The following is a 19918-nucleotide window of genomic DNA, read 5'->3' as shown; positions in this document are numbered from 1 at the left end:
GTTCAGAAAGCCCCATTCTCAGGACAGTGTTGTTATTTGACCTCACTCATAAGTATAACTTTGTCCCAGGTTGTTAGTCAAAAGGATCAGTGGCAATTTTTTAAATATTGGGGCAAATGAGAACCTGCTCACAGCAAGAAAAGTGCTTAATAAAGAAAATCTGATGAACAGGATGCCCATGAGGGGCTTTGAAAAGCTCTGACATATTCCTGGGGATGTCTATTCCAATGTATGTATGCTGTGGAGTGCATGCCCAGGAAATGCCCAAGGGGGCCCCAGTCCTTCACCTTTGGCTGACTCTGAGGCTCATCACAGGCAAGAAATGATGGCTAGAGCATAGTTTTAAACTGCCTGAGCATTGCAGGCATGCTCCAAAACTCACACAGAGCCTCTCAACAAAAAGAGGGAAGAGTTACTAGTTCAAGCAATTAAGGAAATCTCTGACCATGCATTAGCTGACTATTAAGCTAACCAAGAAGAAGCTTTAGTGGGCATGCACGACAATAGAGCAAGAGACTTCACAGAATTAACCAAGAAAAGTCACTAAACAAACAAGTAGTGGCAACAACAAAAATCAGCAACAACAAATGCTGGGGGAGAGTAGATCACACAATAATAATAGTTTCAATGAAAATTATATATCACACATATTTGAGAAAGAGAGTGAGTGATGAGAGAGAGAGAGCATGGGTGGGAGAGAGGCAGAGGGAGAAGCAGACTCCCTGCTATTATTTATTATCTCAAATAAATAAATAAAATATAAAAAAAGGATATAGCTCACTTAATAGAGGATAATAATAAAGAAATAGAAACATAGAACAGAACCAAATGGAAAATCTAGAGCCACAGCATATAACACCTTCAGTATAAAATCACCAGAGAGGCTCCACAGCAGATTTGATCTGATGGAGGAAATCATCAGTAAACTTGAAGATAGGTTGATTGAAAGTATTCATACTAAGGAACAGAAAGAAAAGAGAATGAAGGAAACAATGTGTGGGGGCACTGGCAAGTATAACAGTATATGCGTTATGGAGTCCTCAGAAGGAGAGAAGAAAGGGAGGTGGCAGAAAGAGTACCGAAAAGATAATGGCCAAAAACCTAGCAAGTTAGATGAAAAACAGTACTCTACACATCCAAGAAGCTCAGTGAGCTTCAAGTAGAATAAACTTAAGAAACATACCTAGACACTTCTTAGTCAAACTGCCAAAAGCCAAAAACAAAGTGAGTCTTTTGAAAACACAGAGGACTCATTGTGGGAAAGGGATCCTCATTATGATTAACAGCTAATTTTTCATCAGAAACCATGGAGTCCAGGAGGCAGTGGGATGACATTTAAATACAGAAAGAAAAAGGCTGTCAACCAAGAATTCTGATCTAGCAAAACGACCTCAAAAATAAAGGAGAAATTAAGACATTCCTAGAGAAATAAAAACTGGGAGAATTTCCCACTAGCAGACCTGCTCTACAATAACTACTAAACACAGTTGTTCAGATTGAAATGAAAACACTAGATGGTAACATAAATCCACATGAAGGAAAATGGAGCATTACTAAAGATAACCACGTGGATAAACATAAAAGAGAGAGTACATTTTTTCCCTTGTCACTCTTTTCTTCTTACATATGATTTTTAAAACTGCCAGAGGGTAGACATAGAAATCAGTGAAATAGAACTGAGAGTCCAGAAATAAACTCTTACATTTGTGATCAATTGCTTTTTGACAAGGGTGCCAAGACAATGCAATGGGAAGAGAATTGTCTTTTCACAAATTGTGCTGGGACAACTGGATATCCATATGTGAAAAAAATGACGTTAGCTCATATGATACACTAAAATGAACTCAAAACAGAAATAGACCTAAATGTAAGAAATAAAACTATAACACTTGTAGAAGAAAACATAGAAGTGAGTCTTTATAACATTGAGTTAGGCAATTTTTTTTTTTAGATATGACACCAAAAGCACAGTGACAAAGGCAAAATATATAGATTTCATCAATCATAAACTTCTGTGTTTCAAAGAACACAATAAAGTAAAACTAAAGTCCACAGAATGAGAAGTAAATCATTATCTGACAAAGAACTTGTATCCACAATATATTAGGAACTCTGATAACTCAATATAGAGACAACCCAGTTTTAAAATGGGAGAAGATTTGAAAAACTCAGAAAAAGGGTGTAAGTTTTCCTTTGAATAGACATTTATTCAAAGAAGATCTATTAATGGCCAAGACGCACATGAAAAGATGCTGAATGTTATTCATCATTAGGAAAATGCAGGTCAAAACCACAAGATGCTGCTTAACACCCACGAGGATGACTATAACAAAAAAGATGAACATTAACAAATGTTAGCAAGTATATGGAGAAATTGGAGCCCTCAAATATTGCTAGTGGGAATGTCCAGGGATGTATCACTTTGGAAAACAATTTGGCAGTTCCTCAAAAAGTTAAACAGAGTTATGGCCCAGCAATTCCACTCCTAGGTATATACCCAAGAGAACTAAAAACATCACATTCATCCAAAAATATGTACATGAATGTTGATAATAGCATTATTAATAACACCAAAAAAGTGGAAGCAACCTAAATGCCCATCTAAATGATGAATGAATGAGTAAACAAAATGTGGTATATCTTCACAATGGCAATAAAAAGAAATGAAGTACTGAAGCATGGTACAACATAGATGAATCTTAAAAATATTACACTAAGTGAAAGAAACCAATCACAAAAGACCACCTATTAGTTGATTCTATTTATATGAACTGTCCAGGGCACCTGGGTAGCTCAGTCAGTTAAGTGTCTGACTCTTGGTTTTGACTCAAGTCAAATCTCGTGGGTCGTGAGATCAAGCCCCGAGTTGGGCTCTATGCTTGAAGATTCTCTCCCTGTGCCCCTCCCCCAACTCACACACGTTCTCTCTATTTCTCTCTAAAATAAATAAATACATCTTTAGGAAAAAACAAAAAAACCTCTGTTTACATGAACTGTCCAGATTAGGCAAATACATGGAGACAAAGTAGATTGGTGATTGCCAGGGACCGAGGAGATGGGGTGAGAGGGGTGACTGCTAATGGGTAAGGGGTTACTTTTGGTATGATGAAAACATTCTAAAAGTCGATGGTTGCACAACTCTGTGAGTATATTAAAAACCACTGTATGGTAAAAGTTGAGTGAATTTTGGTATGTGAGTTATAGCTCAATAAATCTGTTAACATATTGTAGTTCAAGTATATTAAAAATAAATAGGTTTCTGAGGGGTTGGTGAAAAACACTTAATAATCACCAGTGAGGCAATATAATGAGCAGCTGAGAGCATAGGACTCCATAGCCACATTGCCTCATTTTGATATTTTGGTCCATTCCTTACTAGCTCTGTGACATTGAGCAACACTTGTATGTGTTTTGCTTTCATTATCTGCAAAGTACCTATGGAAATGGTATTTATTTCCTGGTTGTTCAGACTTAATAAGTAAATGGGAAGTGCTCAATAAGAATTATTATTATTATTAGTCAATTTAATTAATTACATTGTTTTCATAGGAAAATATTTTCTAGTTTCTAAAAAACAACTTGGAAAGCCAATTTTGACATATGTATTACCAAAATAATCCTATAACAGCTATCATGTATGAAATGCCTCCCATTTGTAATCAATGCACTGAGCATTTTTGTATGTAATACTTCTAATCTTTATTAAATTCTGCAAGATAGATATGCTTGTGCCCACTTACATATGAGTAAAGTAAGGAGTAGAGAAATGAAATTTGCCCAGGGTCCCATATTTAATGATGGCAGGGCTGGGATTTGAATAAAAACCATTGTCCTCAAAGTCCATACCCTCGCTGTAGCCCACTCTATCTCAAAGTTACTGATGGTCTCATGTCCTTCTCCTTTTTGCCAATCATGTCTTCATTTCAATTCTGTTTCCCTAGACTTCTTGATTTCAGCCCTGCCTGTTTTAAGTTCTCCTTTTTTAAGAAGAAAAGCAGGGCCTGGACATTGATCACTGGGTCCCCAGCAGCATGGAATCTCAGAGTGTGTGACATCTTGTGTTTGAAATCCAGTGCATTACTTGCTAACTATCTTTATTTTAGAAATGTTAATATTGTGTCTGGTTACAACTTTCAAATAAAAAAGTAATCTCAAGGTGATCGTTTGCCAGTACTGACCGTGCTGGGTAAGGAAATCCAGGGCTAATGACCATTCAGTTGACAAACACTTGTACGTCAAGATTCCTTCCGTGGATCATGGATTGAGCATTAACATCTTAAAGTGGAAACCTAGATCAGGTAGCTGCCGTTTTTGGCCAAAATCCTTTTAGGATCATTCTGGCCCTTCAGTGACAATTAACTACCAGGGATAGCACATTTCCATTTAAATTATTCTCACTATATTACCAGTGAGAAGTAGAGTGCAATTTTCTTGAAGGCAATGGGACAGTGTTCAGTAAAATGCATCACCTGTGTTTTTCCCTTTTGTTGAATGGTCACTGTTCCCATCTTATTGTGTAGTTTGCAGTTCAGCAACTCTGTGCTGGAGGCGGTAAGAGGCTATGGCAACTGAATGAAAAAAAAATTAGAGAAAAATATTCCAGTAGAGTTTTCTCTTTTATGCATATTTTCATTAAAAGCGAGTAGGTTGCTGCCCAAATCACAAATATCAAAGCCATAGTGCTTTGGGGGTATTTAACAAAGAAATTGAAAGAAATGGATTAGTCTTTGCTAGGTTATAAATAGAAAAGATCTCTTCTAGCCAGAGAAAAGCCACCATTCTGTAAGAGTTTTGCTCTTCCCTTTTTTGAGATTAGCTTTTTGACCTACATTACTCCATGCCTAATTTAGATGTAAACAATGCATGCATAGAAATTACTGTAATAACACTGAAAAACAACAGTGAATAGCAACTGAAAACCATAGTCTTTTTTTTTTTTAAAGATTTTATTTGAGAGAGAGAGCACATGCACACAAACAGGGAAGGAGCAGAGGAAGAGGGACAAGCAAGACAAATGTTGGAAACATTTGTTTTGTTCTCAGCTCTGACCCCTAGGGAAGGTCATTTCACCCTCTGAGCCTCAGTTTCTTTATCTCTAAATTCAAAATAATTACCTCAGTTTCTCCTCCCCTGCAAGGTTTTAATAAGGCACAAAAATGAAACAAAACCAAACACAACAAAAACCCGCCATCATGGATGTTCCTATGTGTGTTGACATGGGAGCCCTTAACAAGAGTCCACCCTCGGCTAAGGTTCTAGAATGGCATATGATGCCGATTACGGCAACACAGCGAAAGAATAAAATCTGTTATATTCTTTGAATTATTTCAAACTAAAAGGGTGGGTTTTTTTCTGAGAGTGAAATTGGTGAGTTTTCAGTATTGGTCAGTGAAAAGAAAATGTCTAAAAATTATCTTTATCTGTGATTCTCTTTGGGGATTCACAGTACAGTGTTTAACATTTCAGAAAAATTGTAAACTGTATCTGTAGGTTGGTGCTCTATTTGCTGTTCCAAATTTTTAATCCTGTAGATTGTGATCTATGTCTTAGTACACATACACATGGGTTGATGTCTTAAATATACACATGCACATATATATTATAGCTAATCTGTTTATCAAGCGATTTATTGATTGTATGCACAGAAAGCCTCCCCACCAGACTCTTAGCCCCTTGATGTTAGGGACTTGGGGATTTTTGCTTGTCCAGGACACAGCTGAGTGCACTGGTCCCTGTAGGCAGAGTAGGGAGGGAGATGGTACCTTGTCTCACCTTTTAACTTCCTCTGACTAAGAATGTTGGCCCCCAAGCCTGCCAGTCTGGCCTAGGGTATAAGGAATAGGAGTCTCATTTGCTTCCTGAAGCCCTCAGGCTGGATGTTTCCCCGGGTAACCCGGACTATCATTTCTCCTTTATCCTGGTAGAAGACAGCCTTTCTCTGCCACTTTCTAGAAAGAGCAAACTCCAGTTCTCCAAGACTCTTCTCTTGCCCTAGTGCAGAGTGCCTTATCTTATCCTTTTTCTTCAGTAAGGACAATGAGAGACTGAATGTAAAAATGGATGATGTCCAGACCATATAAACCCACAACCTGCAGCAAACTGCCTGGGAAACCACCCCCTTTTCTAAATAACCCAGGAAGCCAGCCTGCTGTAAGCCAAACTTGCAGGAAGCCAGACTGGCCAGATAGCAATCTCTAGTGACAATCCAGGAAGCTAAAGAATAACTTCTGTAACAATTGGCCCCAAATGTCCAGGACTTGATTAATAACTGACAGCTTGCTTAATGTTTGTCCCTGCCTCCAACTTAGGACCAAGCCAAGAAAGCCAGATATGCTCTCCTAACCAATCACATAGGATGCCCACTTCTCGTTACCTGCCAACAGCCTCCACTCAGGGTACCCCTGAACCCTTTCCTTTTTTCACCTTTAAGTTTTCCCACTTCTTCACCAAAACACAAGTGATGGTGGCTGACTCCCCTGCTATAGCATGCTGTGAATATATAGCCTTTGTTTTTCTCATTCGGTTGGTCTTTGTTTATTTCCACAATAAGAAACGTCAGATATTTTCTTTTATCTTTATATTCGACTTGAAAAACAGGAAATCTGATTAAAATGCATTAGTACCAGCAAGAGATTGCTTTTTTAATGCTACTAATTTCCTGCAGAGATTTTATTTAAATTACTGCAGATAGAGTTTGCTGTGAGAGCATTATACTCACTATGGCATTTGCTGTGATTCATAACTTCAGCTCCGCACTCGGTGAGATGCCCTCCACCCTCAGCTGCTCTCTTTAAAGCAGAGTCCACTACTCGTGTCTTATCTAGGATATGCTACCCATGTTTCATAATCATGGTGTAAAGTATAGGCATGTTTCGACTAGGCTTCAAGCTGATTTATCTCTCAAAAAATTAGATATATAATAATAATTAATTATATATAACAACATGTTCACAGCCAATTATATAGAATTTGGTGTATATTGTACTAATGCACTATTGTTACCAATTCCTTCTAACTCCAATTTTAATGTACAGACTTTGCCTAGAATAGTCTTGGACCACATGCCTTCTCTGAATTTAGAGTTAGAACCTTGCAAGGTATATACACATCTCTGGGACTTCTCAGTTGCCAATATCTGTGTTTTCTCGCTTCCTTTTTTCTTAACAGCTGATCATATGCAGTGGCTTACCTAATCTTGTGTACGTTAATCTGAGCTCTAGGAGTTCTTGTATTATGTTTTGTCCACATGTTAGAAGCATAGCTCTTCCTGCCTTTTTCCATGACTATTGTTTTATTTTGTTCCTATAAATGTACCGTCTTCCATGTTGATGTGAATTTATTCCTGATCCCTTTCCATCTGCTATTTGCCCTCTTAGCTGGAACTGGTTCTCACTTGAATGAACATTTGTGTTATGTGTTGATTGTGTCCCCAAAATTCATATTTTGAAGCCCAGTACCTCAGAATGTGATTGTATTTAGAGACAGGGTCATTTAACAAGGTAGTTAAGTTAAAATGAAGCCATTGGGGTGGGCCCTAATCCAATATGAGTAGTGTTTTTGTAAGAAAAACATAGAGGAAAGACCAGGTGAGGACATAGCTAGAAGATCGGCAAGCCAAGGAGAGAGAGCTCAAAAGAAACCAAGCCTGCCGACACCTTGATCTTGGACTTCCAGCCTCCAGAACTGTGAGACTGTAGATTTTGATTGCTTAAGTCACCCAGCCTGTGGTATTTATATGTTACGGCAACCTCCACAAACTAATACGATTAGTGAAGAAACTCCCCTTACTTAGCATTCTGCAATCTTTACTTACTGCCTTAGCAAAAGCATTTCTCTGAACAGTTCAATTTTCCTACATAGAAGAAAATATTTAAAGCTCAGGTGGATGAACATTGCTTGCTTAAGACAAAATTAAAAGTGATCTTATGTCAGGCTTCAAGCATCATAATCAGTTTTGTCATCATCTGACCGCATCGTGGAAAAGGGGGCATACCAACCAAATGATGCAAGGGAAGCATGTAGGCCAAGTGAAAAGAAATTAGGGTGACTATAAAGCAATATATGGAGTAACAGAGTTTGATTGAAAATGTGAAATATGATGGTGAGAAATGTTTTCTTCTCTCTGCTACCTATCTCTGTCACGTGAAATGGCATCACTTTGAGTTTGGTGATATTTTGAAGACGCATTCCAGGGATTACTAAGAGGTTTTGTGGGCTAATGGGATTTTGTTTTCTCGGTTTTACTAGAAGGTCTTTCTAGTCTATGAGAAAAGAAGGAAAATAAATAATAATCACCTATTCGAGATGTATAGAAAATACAGGTGAAGAAGGATTAAGCAGAACTGAGCAATGCGTTTAATACCTCCCACATGAAACCTCACTTAAATGATAACAAAAGGATAAAAGGAAAAAATGACAGTAGAGAAGAAAAAGCTCACTTAAATGACAATAAAAATATAAACCTACAAATAAAAAAAAAAACAGGAGGGAAACAAGAACAGATGAACGACACCATCGTGTTTTCTGTTTGTCTTTTGAAAATCGAAGAGGGAAGTATCTGACTTGGTGATTCCAAGAAAGCTGAAACCGAAGGAAGTGATTGCAGAGGGGCTTCCAAGGGCAAGGGATTTAGGGTACCTGCTACTGCAGCAACCACTTGGGCTCAAAGAATATGCCACTCCCTACCCAACGTTTCAGATGCCCAGTGAGAACACTGGCTTGATGACGTGCCCAACGGGGAGGCCTGTCAACCACACGCCCTCCCCTTTCACACAGCTCCCAATCGCTGTCTCAGTCCTGTAGGACTCCCAGCTGAGGGTCGCCTAACACGGGAGAGACCCCTCAACATGAAAGAAGATAAAGAACAAAACAAACAAAGAATGAAGTAGAGCTCAGGAGAAACAGAAGATGCGAGGAGCAAATGCCAACAGAAATAATATCTGTAAGATACACTCAGAGCCGTAAGAGAAGATAGTGTAGCCACAAGAAAAGAATAGGTAGGATACTGTGGAAAGGAAAAGACACCCAACTAGGACTCTGTCAGAAATGTGCAAAATAGGATTTGCAAAAATAAGAGTCTCACAGCAGTATTGGAAGCTAAGTCAAGAAAATCTGCAAGAAGGAAAAACCAAAAAAGATTGAAAATAGAGAAGTTAGGAAAACTAGAGGATCAATTTAATGTGTTCAACAAACAAAAGAAGTTCCAGAAAGAATAAAGACAGAATGGAGAAGAAATTATTAAAGAAATAAGACCGGATAGTCTCCAATGGAAAAATTGTGAGCTTCCATATTGAAGGGACCCGTAAGTGACCAGCACTTAAGCTAAGGTACAGTTTCAGGAAATTTCAGGAAGCCAGAAACAAAGAAAAGATTTTAAAATCCTCGTCATTATCATCATAGCTGTACTTACACATAGCAGAGGTACTTTTAGCACATTTAATCTTAGAGACTCTTGAGGAAAGTTGTAGTATTTCACTGTCTTTATAAATGAGGAACCTACGGCACAGTAGATAAGTGAATCGCCCAATATCGCATAGCTAGTAAGTGGGAGTTCGATTTCCAAACCAGGCAGGCAATCTAGCTCCATACCCACTACACTATACTGACTTCTATAATGTTTTCTGAAGGACCCCCCCAAAAAAGGAATATAAAAGGTCAGATCTCCCAACAGCAACACTAAAAGTTGTAATACAATGTGGCATTGTTTTCAAAATTCTCAGGAGAAAGTATTTCCTATGTAGAATTCTGTGAACAGGCAAGCCTTCAATCAGGTGTAAGTATAGCTTCAGATATTTTCAGAAATTTAGTGTTACCTGTGCTGTGTCCTTTCTTGGGAATAACTAGAATGCAATAATTAGGAAGACCACTCCAGGGCAAAAGCCGAGAGCAGTTCCCTGATGATGCTTGCCCAGCATGCTCAGACAGCAGCTGGTCCAGATCAAAGCAAGGCAGGTGGCTACTGCAGTATTATCTTCAGAAAAAAAGAGAGAAAGAAAGTAATGGCTTATCTGATGTTTTTGGCAAGGGGTAGAATAGTATCAAGAGATTTTGTATCAGCCTTTCAGTGCTGTAAAGAAGAAACAGTTGTAAGTGCATTAGAAAATGAAGTCAAAGAAAAGGGGGCAGAGGGCGCCTGGGTGGCTCAGTCGTTAAGCGTCTGCCTTCGGCTCAGGTCATGATCCCAGGGTCCTGGGATCGAGTCCCGCATTGGGCTCCCTCCTCAGTGGGGAGCCTGCTTCTCCCTCTCCCACTCCCCCTGCTCATGCTTTCTCTCTCTGTCAAATAAATAAATAAAATCTTTAAAAAAAAAAAAAAGAAGAAGAAAAGGGGGCAGAAATGTGGAATGAAGGGTCATTATCACAGTACAACTCAAGTGCGGATGATACCGAATGTGAATTTACTCAGATGTATGAAAGATTTGTGAATTTAACTGTAGCAAGATTGAGAAGAGGGAAAAGAAGACATCAAATTGTTAACTTGTTACCTTCCCTAAGAGAAAGGTGAGTGATAATGTCTAGAATGGAATAAATCAAGAAATAGCGGCATAAACATAGTATTTAGATAGAAGCAGATAAATAGCAGAAGAGGTGTTTAAAGCGATTAACTGGGGTTGGACTCAGGATTGGGAAAGAATTGAGTGAGGGACTGCTGCTTTTATTATAAGACCTGTAGTATTAGTAGAATTTTAAAAATATGTACTTTTAATTGAGTGAAAATAGAAAGGGAAATTTAACGATTTAACTATAAGAATTAGTTTGGCTTTAGTTTGCTCCCCTCAAGACTTTCTTCAAGAAGTCAGTTTTAGGAGAAGGGTTTAAAAATAAACCTAATGTAACTTGATGTTGAAGAGAAAAGCATAGCATCCAAGTGAATGAGCAGAATATCTGGGAAGTGAGGACCTTGTCAACTGATTGGGAGGTCTGGAGTAAAGAGAACTGTAATGTGTTGTGGGATTAATGAAGCTTGAAGCTGGGAACTCCACTTAGATTAGAGCTGGCTAGAGTGCCAAGTATAGCTGAGGTTCAACAAAAGACAAGTGCTCATGATGGGTTTATGAAGCCATGTGGCACCGTAAAAACAAATCTATGCTGCCACAAGGAGAAATGTGAATTAGAAGCTGTTGTCTTCCCAGCAATCAACTCAAATACCAACCCTATCGGCTTCTTTTTTTCAGTTTTATGAAATGGGTGTATTTAGGGCCAAAGAAGTAGAATCTTAGATGAGACCTTTAAAAAGGTAGGCATGGCCTGCTCTGTGTGAGCCTTCAAGTTCCTGTTGGAATTTACTAAGAAATGGAAATTTTTTGCCATCCCAGACATCTGAGTGGTATTACTGTAGAAAGGATTCATATCCGATCCCTTCCTCCCTCCAGCTCTTCATACTCTCTCTCTCTCTCTCTTTCAAACACACACACACACACACACACACCCTATGTAATTAGGTTTGAGGTTTAATCCCCTGTAATCATATGAATTTTATACAATGTGGTTCCTTGGTTTATGCTTAAAAATAAAATTCCCAGGTCCCATCCCAGATTTCTCCGTGATGTCCATAAAAGAGACCATGCCGAATCTTTCCAAAGTTGAAAACAAACAAACCAAAAACAAATCCAAGTGCACTCATTACTCTGGTAAGAGTCTGCTCCTAAGAAAAATTGTAAAGATTTTATTTAGTGATGCAATCACGTTAACATTTTCCTTAGGGCTTTGTGCCCTGTTTTCCTAACAAAAGATCAGCTCTTTGCAAAGATGCTCCTAACATCAGCTTTCAAAAGAAATGAAAGAAACTTCTAAAATACCAGGAGGGAAGAAGGGAAGAGCCTGCTGTGTAAGACTCCAGTGACCTCATTTGAAAAGTAATTTCATGTGTTAGAAAGGTAATTCTCCCCTCATCTGTGTGACAACTTAACACGAATCTAACAGATTTATCTATCAACTTGGACAAATTACAATAGCCACAAGGAGTGTTGGCAATTTAGGTACTTTTGAGATGTGAATATATGGGGTGCATTTTTTTCTTTTCCATAATCTTGGGATTCTTGGAAAAAACCATCATATTCTGTCATTCAGGGGACCTGCCAAAGTGAAGGCTTTTGAGTGTCTTTTTATTGGAATTCTGTCTTTGACTTGCTATGTATGAATTACCTACTTGGGATGAAATAATACCGAAATTACTGATGACCAGCAGCAGCATAAATCAGTGTGATGGTAGCAGGGGCTGTGGCTTTTGACACGAATCAATAGGTGGGTCTCACAGAAATAGCAGCATCAAATCCATAGCCACTGTGGTGTAGCCACTGTGGAAAACAATATGGAGTTTCCTCAACAATTAAAAATAGAACCCCCTCATGACCCAGCAATCCCACTTCTGGATATAGACAATGAAAATGAGATGTTGAAGAGAGGTCTGCATTCTCGTGTTCATTGCACCATTATCCACAATAAGACATAGAAACAACTGAAGTGTCCATCAATGGATGAGTGGATAAAGAAGATGTGGTATATAAAGACATAAATACACACACACACACACACACAAGTGCACGCACACGAGAATATTATTCAACTGAGAAAGAAGGAAATCCTGCCATTTGCAACAACATGGTGGACCTTGAGGGTATTATGCTAAGTGAGATAAGCCAGACACAGAAAGACAAATGCTGTATGGTATCACTTACATGTGGAATCTAAATTTAAAAAAAAAAAAAAAAAAGTCAAACTCATAGAAACAGAGAGTAGAAGAGTGGTTGCCAGGGTTGGGGTAGGGTGGGGAGTAAAAGAATTAGGGAGAAGTTGGTAAAAGGTACAGACTTTTCATCCATAAGATGAATAAAGTCTGAGGATTTGTTTAATATGGTGACTATAGTTGATAATGCTGTATTGTATAATTAAAATGTGCTAAGATAGTAGAACTTAAGTGTTCTCAACAGAAAAATTTAAAAGTGAATAAATGAAAGATAAATTTGTGAGGTGATGAATGTGTTAATGAGCCAGATGGGGGAAATCCTTTCACAATGTATACGCATATCAAATCACCACAATGTACGCTTTTAAAGATCTTAGAATTTTGTCAATTATACCTCAATCAAGCTGACATTTAAAAAGGAAATAAACCGGTAGACTCAAAGAAATGAAGGGGAAAAGAAGAAGTAGAAAACCAGTATCTAATCTTAAAATGTATGTCTGGCCCTAGAATATCTTAATAAACCTAATGTTGTCACCTAATATAAAAAATGTTCCCTGGGCTGGGCTGAAGTTGGCACCATGTTTTCACACAAATCTCTGAGGGCATCTGTCTCTCAGAGCTCTCTTGGCTCCTTATTGCTTTTCCCACATGGAATCATGAATTCATGAAGCATGGGCTGGTAAAAAAGAAAAACACTTCACACATTATCTCATGCTTTGCTCTATCCAATAATGGGTCAACCAGTTTCGCTTGATTAATTCAAAAGATAGAGAGCCGTGTTGTACACAGCACCTTAATCCACTTTCAGGGAGCGCTAATTGTTGTTTTTATTTTTTTGTCTGTCAAAATCTTTCTTTTTGTTTGTAACTCACCAGTTCTAGTGCCCTGCTCTTGAGCCCTGACTCTTGAAACCAGGTAATGTGCACCTCCCTCTCCATGTACCCATATACTCAACTATTCCATCCATCTCTTGCTTAACATAGAAATGTTTGGCATTATTAACATTTCAAAATCCTGGGTAATCTGTACAATTAATTAGTCTCAGCATACTGTAGGAAAACGGGTTTTGTTCTTTTTTCCTCAGAGTAGTACCTCTCAGTTCACCACTCCAGAAGCTCGCCCTCGCCTGCTTTCCCCTCTGCTCCCACGCTCATCAGCATCACAGTGTGGTAATGAGGATGACCTGGAGGCGAGAGCTTCAGAATGCTCCTTCCACACATCTACCAGCATCTGCCTGGCCACTCCAAGGCTCTGTTGGTCTTAAGCCCACTTTCCGACAGGGGCTAAAGCACCCTCGTAAAGGAGAAGTCAGAAATATTTTTGTTTGGCTGAATTCTAAACACCTGGGCATTTATTTGCTTTGTTTTGCTGTTAACTTTATAATTCATCAAATGTTCCCAAGGGCACTTTTCCCATGTCTTTGAAATGTAATTACAGTTTACCACATTGAATGGCATCTTCATGAGGACCTCTTTTGAAAGATGAAATGAAGTCCCTGATGTGTATTCTTTGCGTGTTGGGGGGGTCGCATGGAGCATACTGTAATGTACTGATATAATATGATCAACAAGAGCAATACTCTTGTTCACTTGTGATCTTTGAAAAAAGACAACAAACAACCTTTAGCCAAATATAAAACTAATTTTTGGAGGGGATTATTCTCTGAGGAATTACTGACATTTTTATGCTGCAAAGGCATTGAGTTCTCAAAAATAACAGTAGGGCTTTTTTAAACCCTTGACAAGAAGTCCCAGAGGAAATTGAAGTAAGCAATCTAGATGAGAGCACAGATTTCATTACTTTATTAATCAAATAAACAAACAAAAAGCTGAGTCATCATAATGACTACCAGGCATATGCCCAGTTCAGTAAAATTGGAATCTTCCCTCTAGTCCTTAGAAAGAAACTGGAAGTTAATCCGGGATGAAGGCCTTGCAGTGATGGATAAAGCCAAAGGCCTCTTCCTGCCTGAAGATGAAAACCTGAGAGAGAAAGGCGACTGGAGCCAGTTTACACTGTGGCAGCAAGGTGAGCTTCTGACTTCTAGATTGTTCTCTGCAGCCAATGAATGACCTGATGGGAAGAAGGCTCAAGTCTTCCCAAGATACTTCCCAGAGCTGGAATTCCCCAACTTAAAGGAAATTGCCCAGAAAAAATATATTATCGAAATCTGTCGTTTCTTAAAACTACATGTGAACACTTATCTGTGTGTGTGTGTGCACATGTAAATATATATGTGTGTGTGTATGTAGGTATACTCACATGTGTATTTGGATAAATATATATAAATAATACTTTGATTTTCCTGGTGTTTCCCATTAAATGATAAGTTACAAAAAGTAACTGTACTGTGTAGGCTTAACCAAAAAGCCCACCATGTGCTAATCACTATCTTAGAAAGGACCTCCCCTGAGCCTCATTTGCTCCGTAGCATAGAGACAGTGTTGCCCGCCAAAATGGGGTCACCATGGGTTGGAGATGATAAGACACCAGAGTGACAGGCAATGATAATTAGGGTCTGCGTTCCTCAAGAATAGGAAGTGGCTCACATTCAACCTAACATTCCTTGGGCTGAACCCAGGTTGGGCACAGTATGTGTGTGTTCGATGAATTAATATATCAATGTATCCTGAAAATGAGGAGCATTGGATTTAAGCTTTAAGGCTCTTTCCAATTCTCTTCTTGAAAAATCGCGTCAACCTGGGTTAACAATAGCTATCCAAAAATAAGTGCATTTTGAAGACTAAACAGTACGTGTTGCGCATATTCAGCTATACCAAATACATTGAGAGGACAAGCAGTGAGTTTACATTAAAGGACAAATAAGCAGTTGTTTATCTCACATACACTTTCAGAATGGTTTGCTCATAAGAGATAGAAGAGCTACTTCAGTAATACTTTCAAGGATACGTCCATCAGAGGAGACATCACATGATTTTTAGTGACTGTCAGCTTTTTTGCCAACAAGATTTTTTTAAGGGAGCTACAAGGTCAATAGGTGAACAACATGCTAATTTTATCTGTTAAGAGTCTCACTAAAATGCATGAATTCTCTTGGCCTCAAGCATGCATTCAGGAGTTCATCTGATGCCTCAGTTGCATTAACATCCTTATGCACTCGCATCCTTATGCTTCCTAGGACAATGCTGCAGAATAGCAGGCATCCTGGCAGTAATTTCCAGAACCATAGTCTCTGCTAACAACAGGTGCTTTGATAAAGTTGAAATCTGCAAAGCTTTATAGGGCACATAAAAGTATTAAGCAAGTAAGAAAATAAATAATGGAGACAAGATTTGGTTGAAGGCAACATTTTGACTTTAAATTTTTGCATGTTTTTAAAAAAGTTTTAATTGTGGCGAAATATATTCCTTAAGCTGTAATGTATGATATTTTCATTTGTATTATTTCCAGGAAACGACTGCATTTCTATCTTGATTTCCATTTTGACTCAAAATGATTGAGCTGTGTGTATTTCAGGCGGGGGCTATCATAAGCTTATGTTTTCCAGTTAGTTGCAGTTAATTAAATAGAAATGAATTTCTAATTTTTTTAGTCATAAGAGAATAGAAGTCACATAGTTTCTCTTTTAGGAAGTTTCGTTAAAGTTCTTTGTGGCCTTCTGTTGGTGGTTCCAGGCTTCTGGGAGGAATCCAGTAACTGTCTTCTGGAAGCAAATCCATAGTTTAAAGAATTTTGAAGACAACTAGTACCATAGCTTGCATAGAAGCAGGATGGGATCCCTGACGGCAGATGCTCTCTTAGGTGCTGTGGCTCAGAAACTGCAGAGAGAATCCTGTGGCAAGAGGGGCTGCGGGGAAGAGTGAGGAAGAGAGGCAGCACGACAGTTTCTTAGCCACGCTAAGAGCTCAGGTCTGGCCAAAGAGGCTGATGAGTATCTGATGTAGTTACGTAGAGGTTGTGTAGTCCTAGTTAGGAAAGGATGCTGCTAGAGAGCTGAAGGCCTTAAAAGCTGTGGCTGGAAGTTTCATTTTTCTCCAAATGGTAGTGGGAATCATGGTGGGTCTCCCGGTCACATAATCAGGACTGAAGAATATTTATTCCTTTTTAAATGGTCAACTTTTTTGAGTTGGAGAAAAAAGAATCCACACAGGTAAATGATAGTTTTTCCCTACAAATATGTTTTCAAATTGCTAAGTGAATGTTATGGATTATCTGTTCTGCCCAAGTTTATTAATTATCATCAACAATGAACACTAAAATACATAGTTAGCCAATATGCCATACAGATGCAGTCATTCTTTCTTCCAGAGCCCATAAAGGATGGTGCTAAACAATCTCAGTAGCCTTTCTGGATGAGCTCAAGCTGAACCTCTGAATCCTTCTCAACAGTGTTCTAGGTAGCCACTGTCGATTGATCAGAATTGTCAAGCAAGATGACCCTGTTTTCCCAGCAGAGCCTTGAAACTAAAAAAGATACAACCCAAGACCTTTAAGGGCACCTGGGTGGGCTCAGTCAGTTAAGCGTCTACCTTCAGCTCAGGTCATGATCTCCGGGTCCTGGGATTGAGCCCCGTGTCAGGCTCCCTGCTCAGCGGAGAGTCTGCTTCTCCCTCTGCCCCTCCCTGGCCTGTGCTGTCTCTCACTCACTCTCTCTCTCAGTAAATAAATAAAATATTTTTTTAAAAAAAGGAATGCAACAGCAGTTCCATGGTGCTCACCGTGGGCCAGGAACCACTTGACATACTTAAAAGGACTCATCTGATGCCTACAGCATCTGGTGAGGGAGGTGCTATGAGTGTTGTATTTTAGAGAAGAGGAACCAAGGCACAGAGAAGTCACACAATTAGTCGCACAGCAGGAATCCCAGCCAAACTGGACCCAGACTCCATGTTCTTAACCATGACCTAAGTACCCGTGACCTAAGACCACTACCCCTCTATTACTGTTATTATTATATAACATACGATCATTTTGTAATAAAGTAGTACCATTATCATCTACTGGATCAGATCTTTCGAGAGTACTCACTGATCCCAGTAACAACCCTCTACTTGAGGCCCTAATTTCATTGTCCTTTTTCAGATGAGGATCTGCGGCGCAGAGATTCAGAAACACGTTCTCATCACACAACTAACAAGTGGTGCAGCCAGGCCTCCAACCTGGGATTGTTGGTCTCCCAAACCTGGGCTTTAAAGCGTAATTTATCATTTTGTCACATCATGGGGTAGAAAGCAGCTGTGAGGAGCAAATTCTCAGCTGAGGAGGAAACTGTCCAGCAGCTGAATTCAGGGTGGCTTTATGGTTGTTTTATTATTTCTCACCAAGTTTAAAGTAACTCTCAAGAAGTGATCAACTTTGTTTCTTGGGGAAGATGGCCCTAGAAGAAGTTCTGTCAATGCAGATTTGGAAGAATCAATTGGATACTTCATTTACATGTGACTACACTTGTAAGAAATATTCATGGAGTTGGGATTTTTAAAGGTCTTGGGTTATTTTCTTTTCAAAAAAAATTTTTTATTCATTTTTGAGAGAGAGAGAGCACACGCGCGAGCACAAGTTGGGGGAAGGGCAGAGGGAGAAGCAGACTCCCCGCAGGGAGCCCAACGCAAGGCTCAGTCCCAGGACCCCGAGATCATGACCTGAGCCGAAGCCAGACACTTAACCGACTGGGCCACCCAGGCGCCCCCGTTGTTGTGTTCCTAAATCCTTGCCGTCACGTGCGAAACCTTAAAGCTACCTGTGGTAATCCACGAATGTCAAGCATCTACTACACAGCTTTTCCCCCTATAGAGAATATGTGTTTACAAGACTAGAAAAGATTTATGTGTCTAAATGGCTAGAGGTGCTCTCTCTAATTTAATCCTGACCAAGTAGCAGTCCTAGTGACACCCAGCCCCTTAGGTTACCCATTCATTAAGGTACAACACACCTGTTCTCTCAGGAGCACGTGCTCAGCTGTGCCTGTGGGAAGTCCAGCCACTTCTGGTTCCTCCTCAAGCCTCCAGGCTTCCCGTAACTGCTGCCTGCACAGCCCAGACCCCAGAATTGGGGACTCCTGCCAAGCCATCTCCAGATGCTGCATAAGGGAAGGCATGGGAAGCTGGGCTTAAAAATACTTTGTGATGATGTATACAGGATCTATTTGGCATTTATCATTATCAAACTGGCATTTATCATTCAGCTCACTTGGAATACTCCATTAATCACTAAGAACAGCAACTAACGTTTTACTCAAGGGGCAAAGAGATTACTTAGGAAAAGCTAATATACCTGTAGAGGTTGTTTACTAAAATATTGAGGTCCGTTTGAGGAGAATACCTTTAAGTTGCATTCCTTGTAACTCTCATTTTATTCTCAGTGTATGATTATCTTAGGACACAACTAACATTTACTAAATAAAATTAAACTCAGCTTTGGAGGTACCAGCCCCTTGTAAGAATCTTGAATAGGGAATTAAAATTTTTCTATCTTTTAAAAAACCCATTATTTTACTCCTATATAAGAGCAAATAATGCTATGTACATTTCTGAGCATGTCTTCCCTAAGACACAGTTATTCTATTGATGGTGAAGAAATTTGCATAGTCCAGGATGTTTAAGACGATGCCCCAAAATCTGTGTTCCCAAAACAGTCACTCATAGAAAACATCATCTCTCAGATACTTCTTCCCCTTTTCATTTAAATCCTATACTTTATCAACATATGAAGTATGATCTGTACAATGAAAAATACATTAAATCCCAGTTAAAAATGTTGAGGTGACTCTTTGATATAGTCCTAGAAATGCATTTTTAGGTTTGAAATAGAAGCTGTTTTTTCCTTAGGGAGTCTGCTATGACTGCTCTAATAAATTACCACAAACTTAGTGGCTTTAAAATGACACAAATGTATTATCTTTACAGTTCTGGAGGTCAGAAGTCTATAGCGGTCTCATCGAGCTTAAATCAGAGTGTCCTCAGGGATCTATTTCATCTGGAGGTTCCAGCTTCTGGAATCTGCCCACATTCCTTGGCTTGCAGTTGCTTTCCATCTTCAAAGCCAGCAATGGCCGGTCAAGTCTGTCTCATTCTATCACTCTGTTTTGCTTCCCTCTTCCATGTTGAAAGACTCTGATTACATGGGGCCCATCCAGTTAATCCAGGATAATCTCTTTGTTTTCAGGTCAGCTGGTTAGAAATTTCAATGTCATCTGCAACCTCTATTTCCCCTTGCCATATAGCATAACCTATTCACAGGCTCCTGCTTACAACATGGACACCTTGGTTGGGGGGCA

The 19918-nt window shown here is 39.2% G+C and overlaps 1 protein-coding gene across 1 annotated transcript in view; it reads left to right on the top strand.

Moving 5' to 3' along the window:
- The window catches only part of ASPH (aspartate beta-hydroxylase), a 194300-nt gene that overhangs the window by 156407 nt on the left and 17975 nt on the right, over positions 1–19918 (top strand). Inside the window, exon 22 of the mRNA XM_035011224.1 lies at positions 14577–14712. Within this exon, the coding sequence (XP_034867115.1) occupies positions 14577–14712 (136 nt within the window). The remainder of the gene's footprint in view (positions 1–14576; positions 14713–19918) is intronic.

The sequence above is a fragment of the Mirounga leonina genome, unplaced genomic scaffold (assembly GCF_011800145.1).
Source record: "Mirounga leonina isolate KUSES-001 unplaced genomic scaffold, KU_Mleo_1.0 Mir_165, whole genome shotgun sequence".
Taxonomy (NCBI): Eukaryota; Metazoa; Chordata; class Mammalia; order Carnivora; family Phocidae; genus Mirounga; species Mirounga leonina.
The sequence above is the reverse complement of the archived record's forward strand: the minus strand, read 5'-3'. Positions and strand labels throughout refer to the sequence as shown.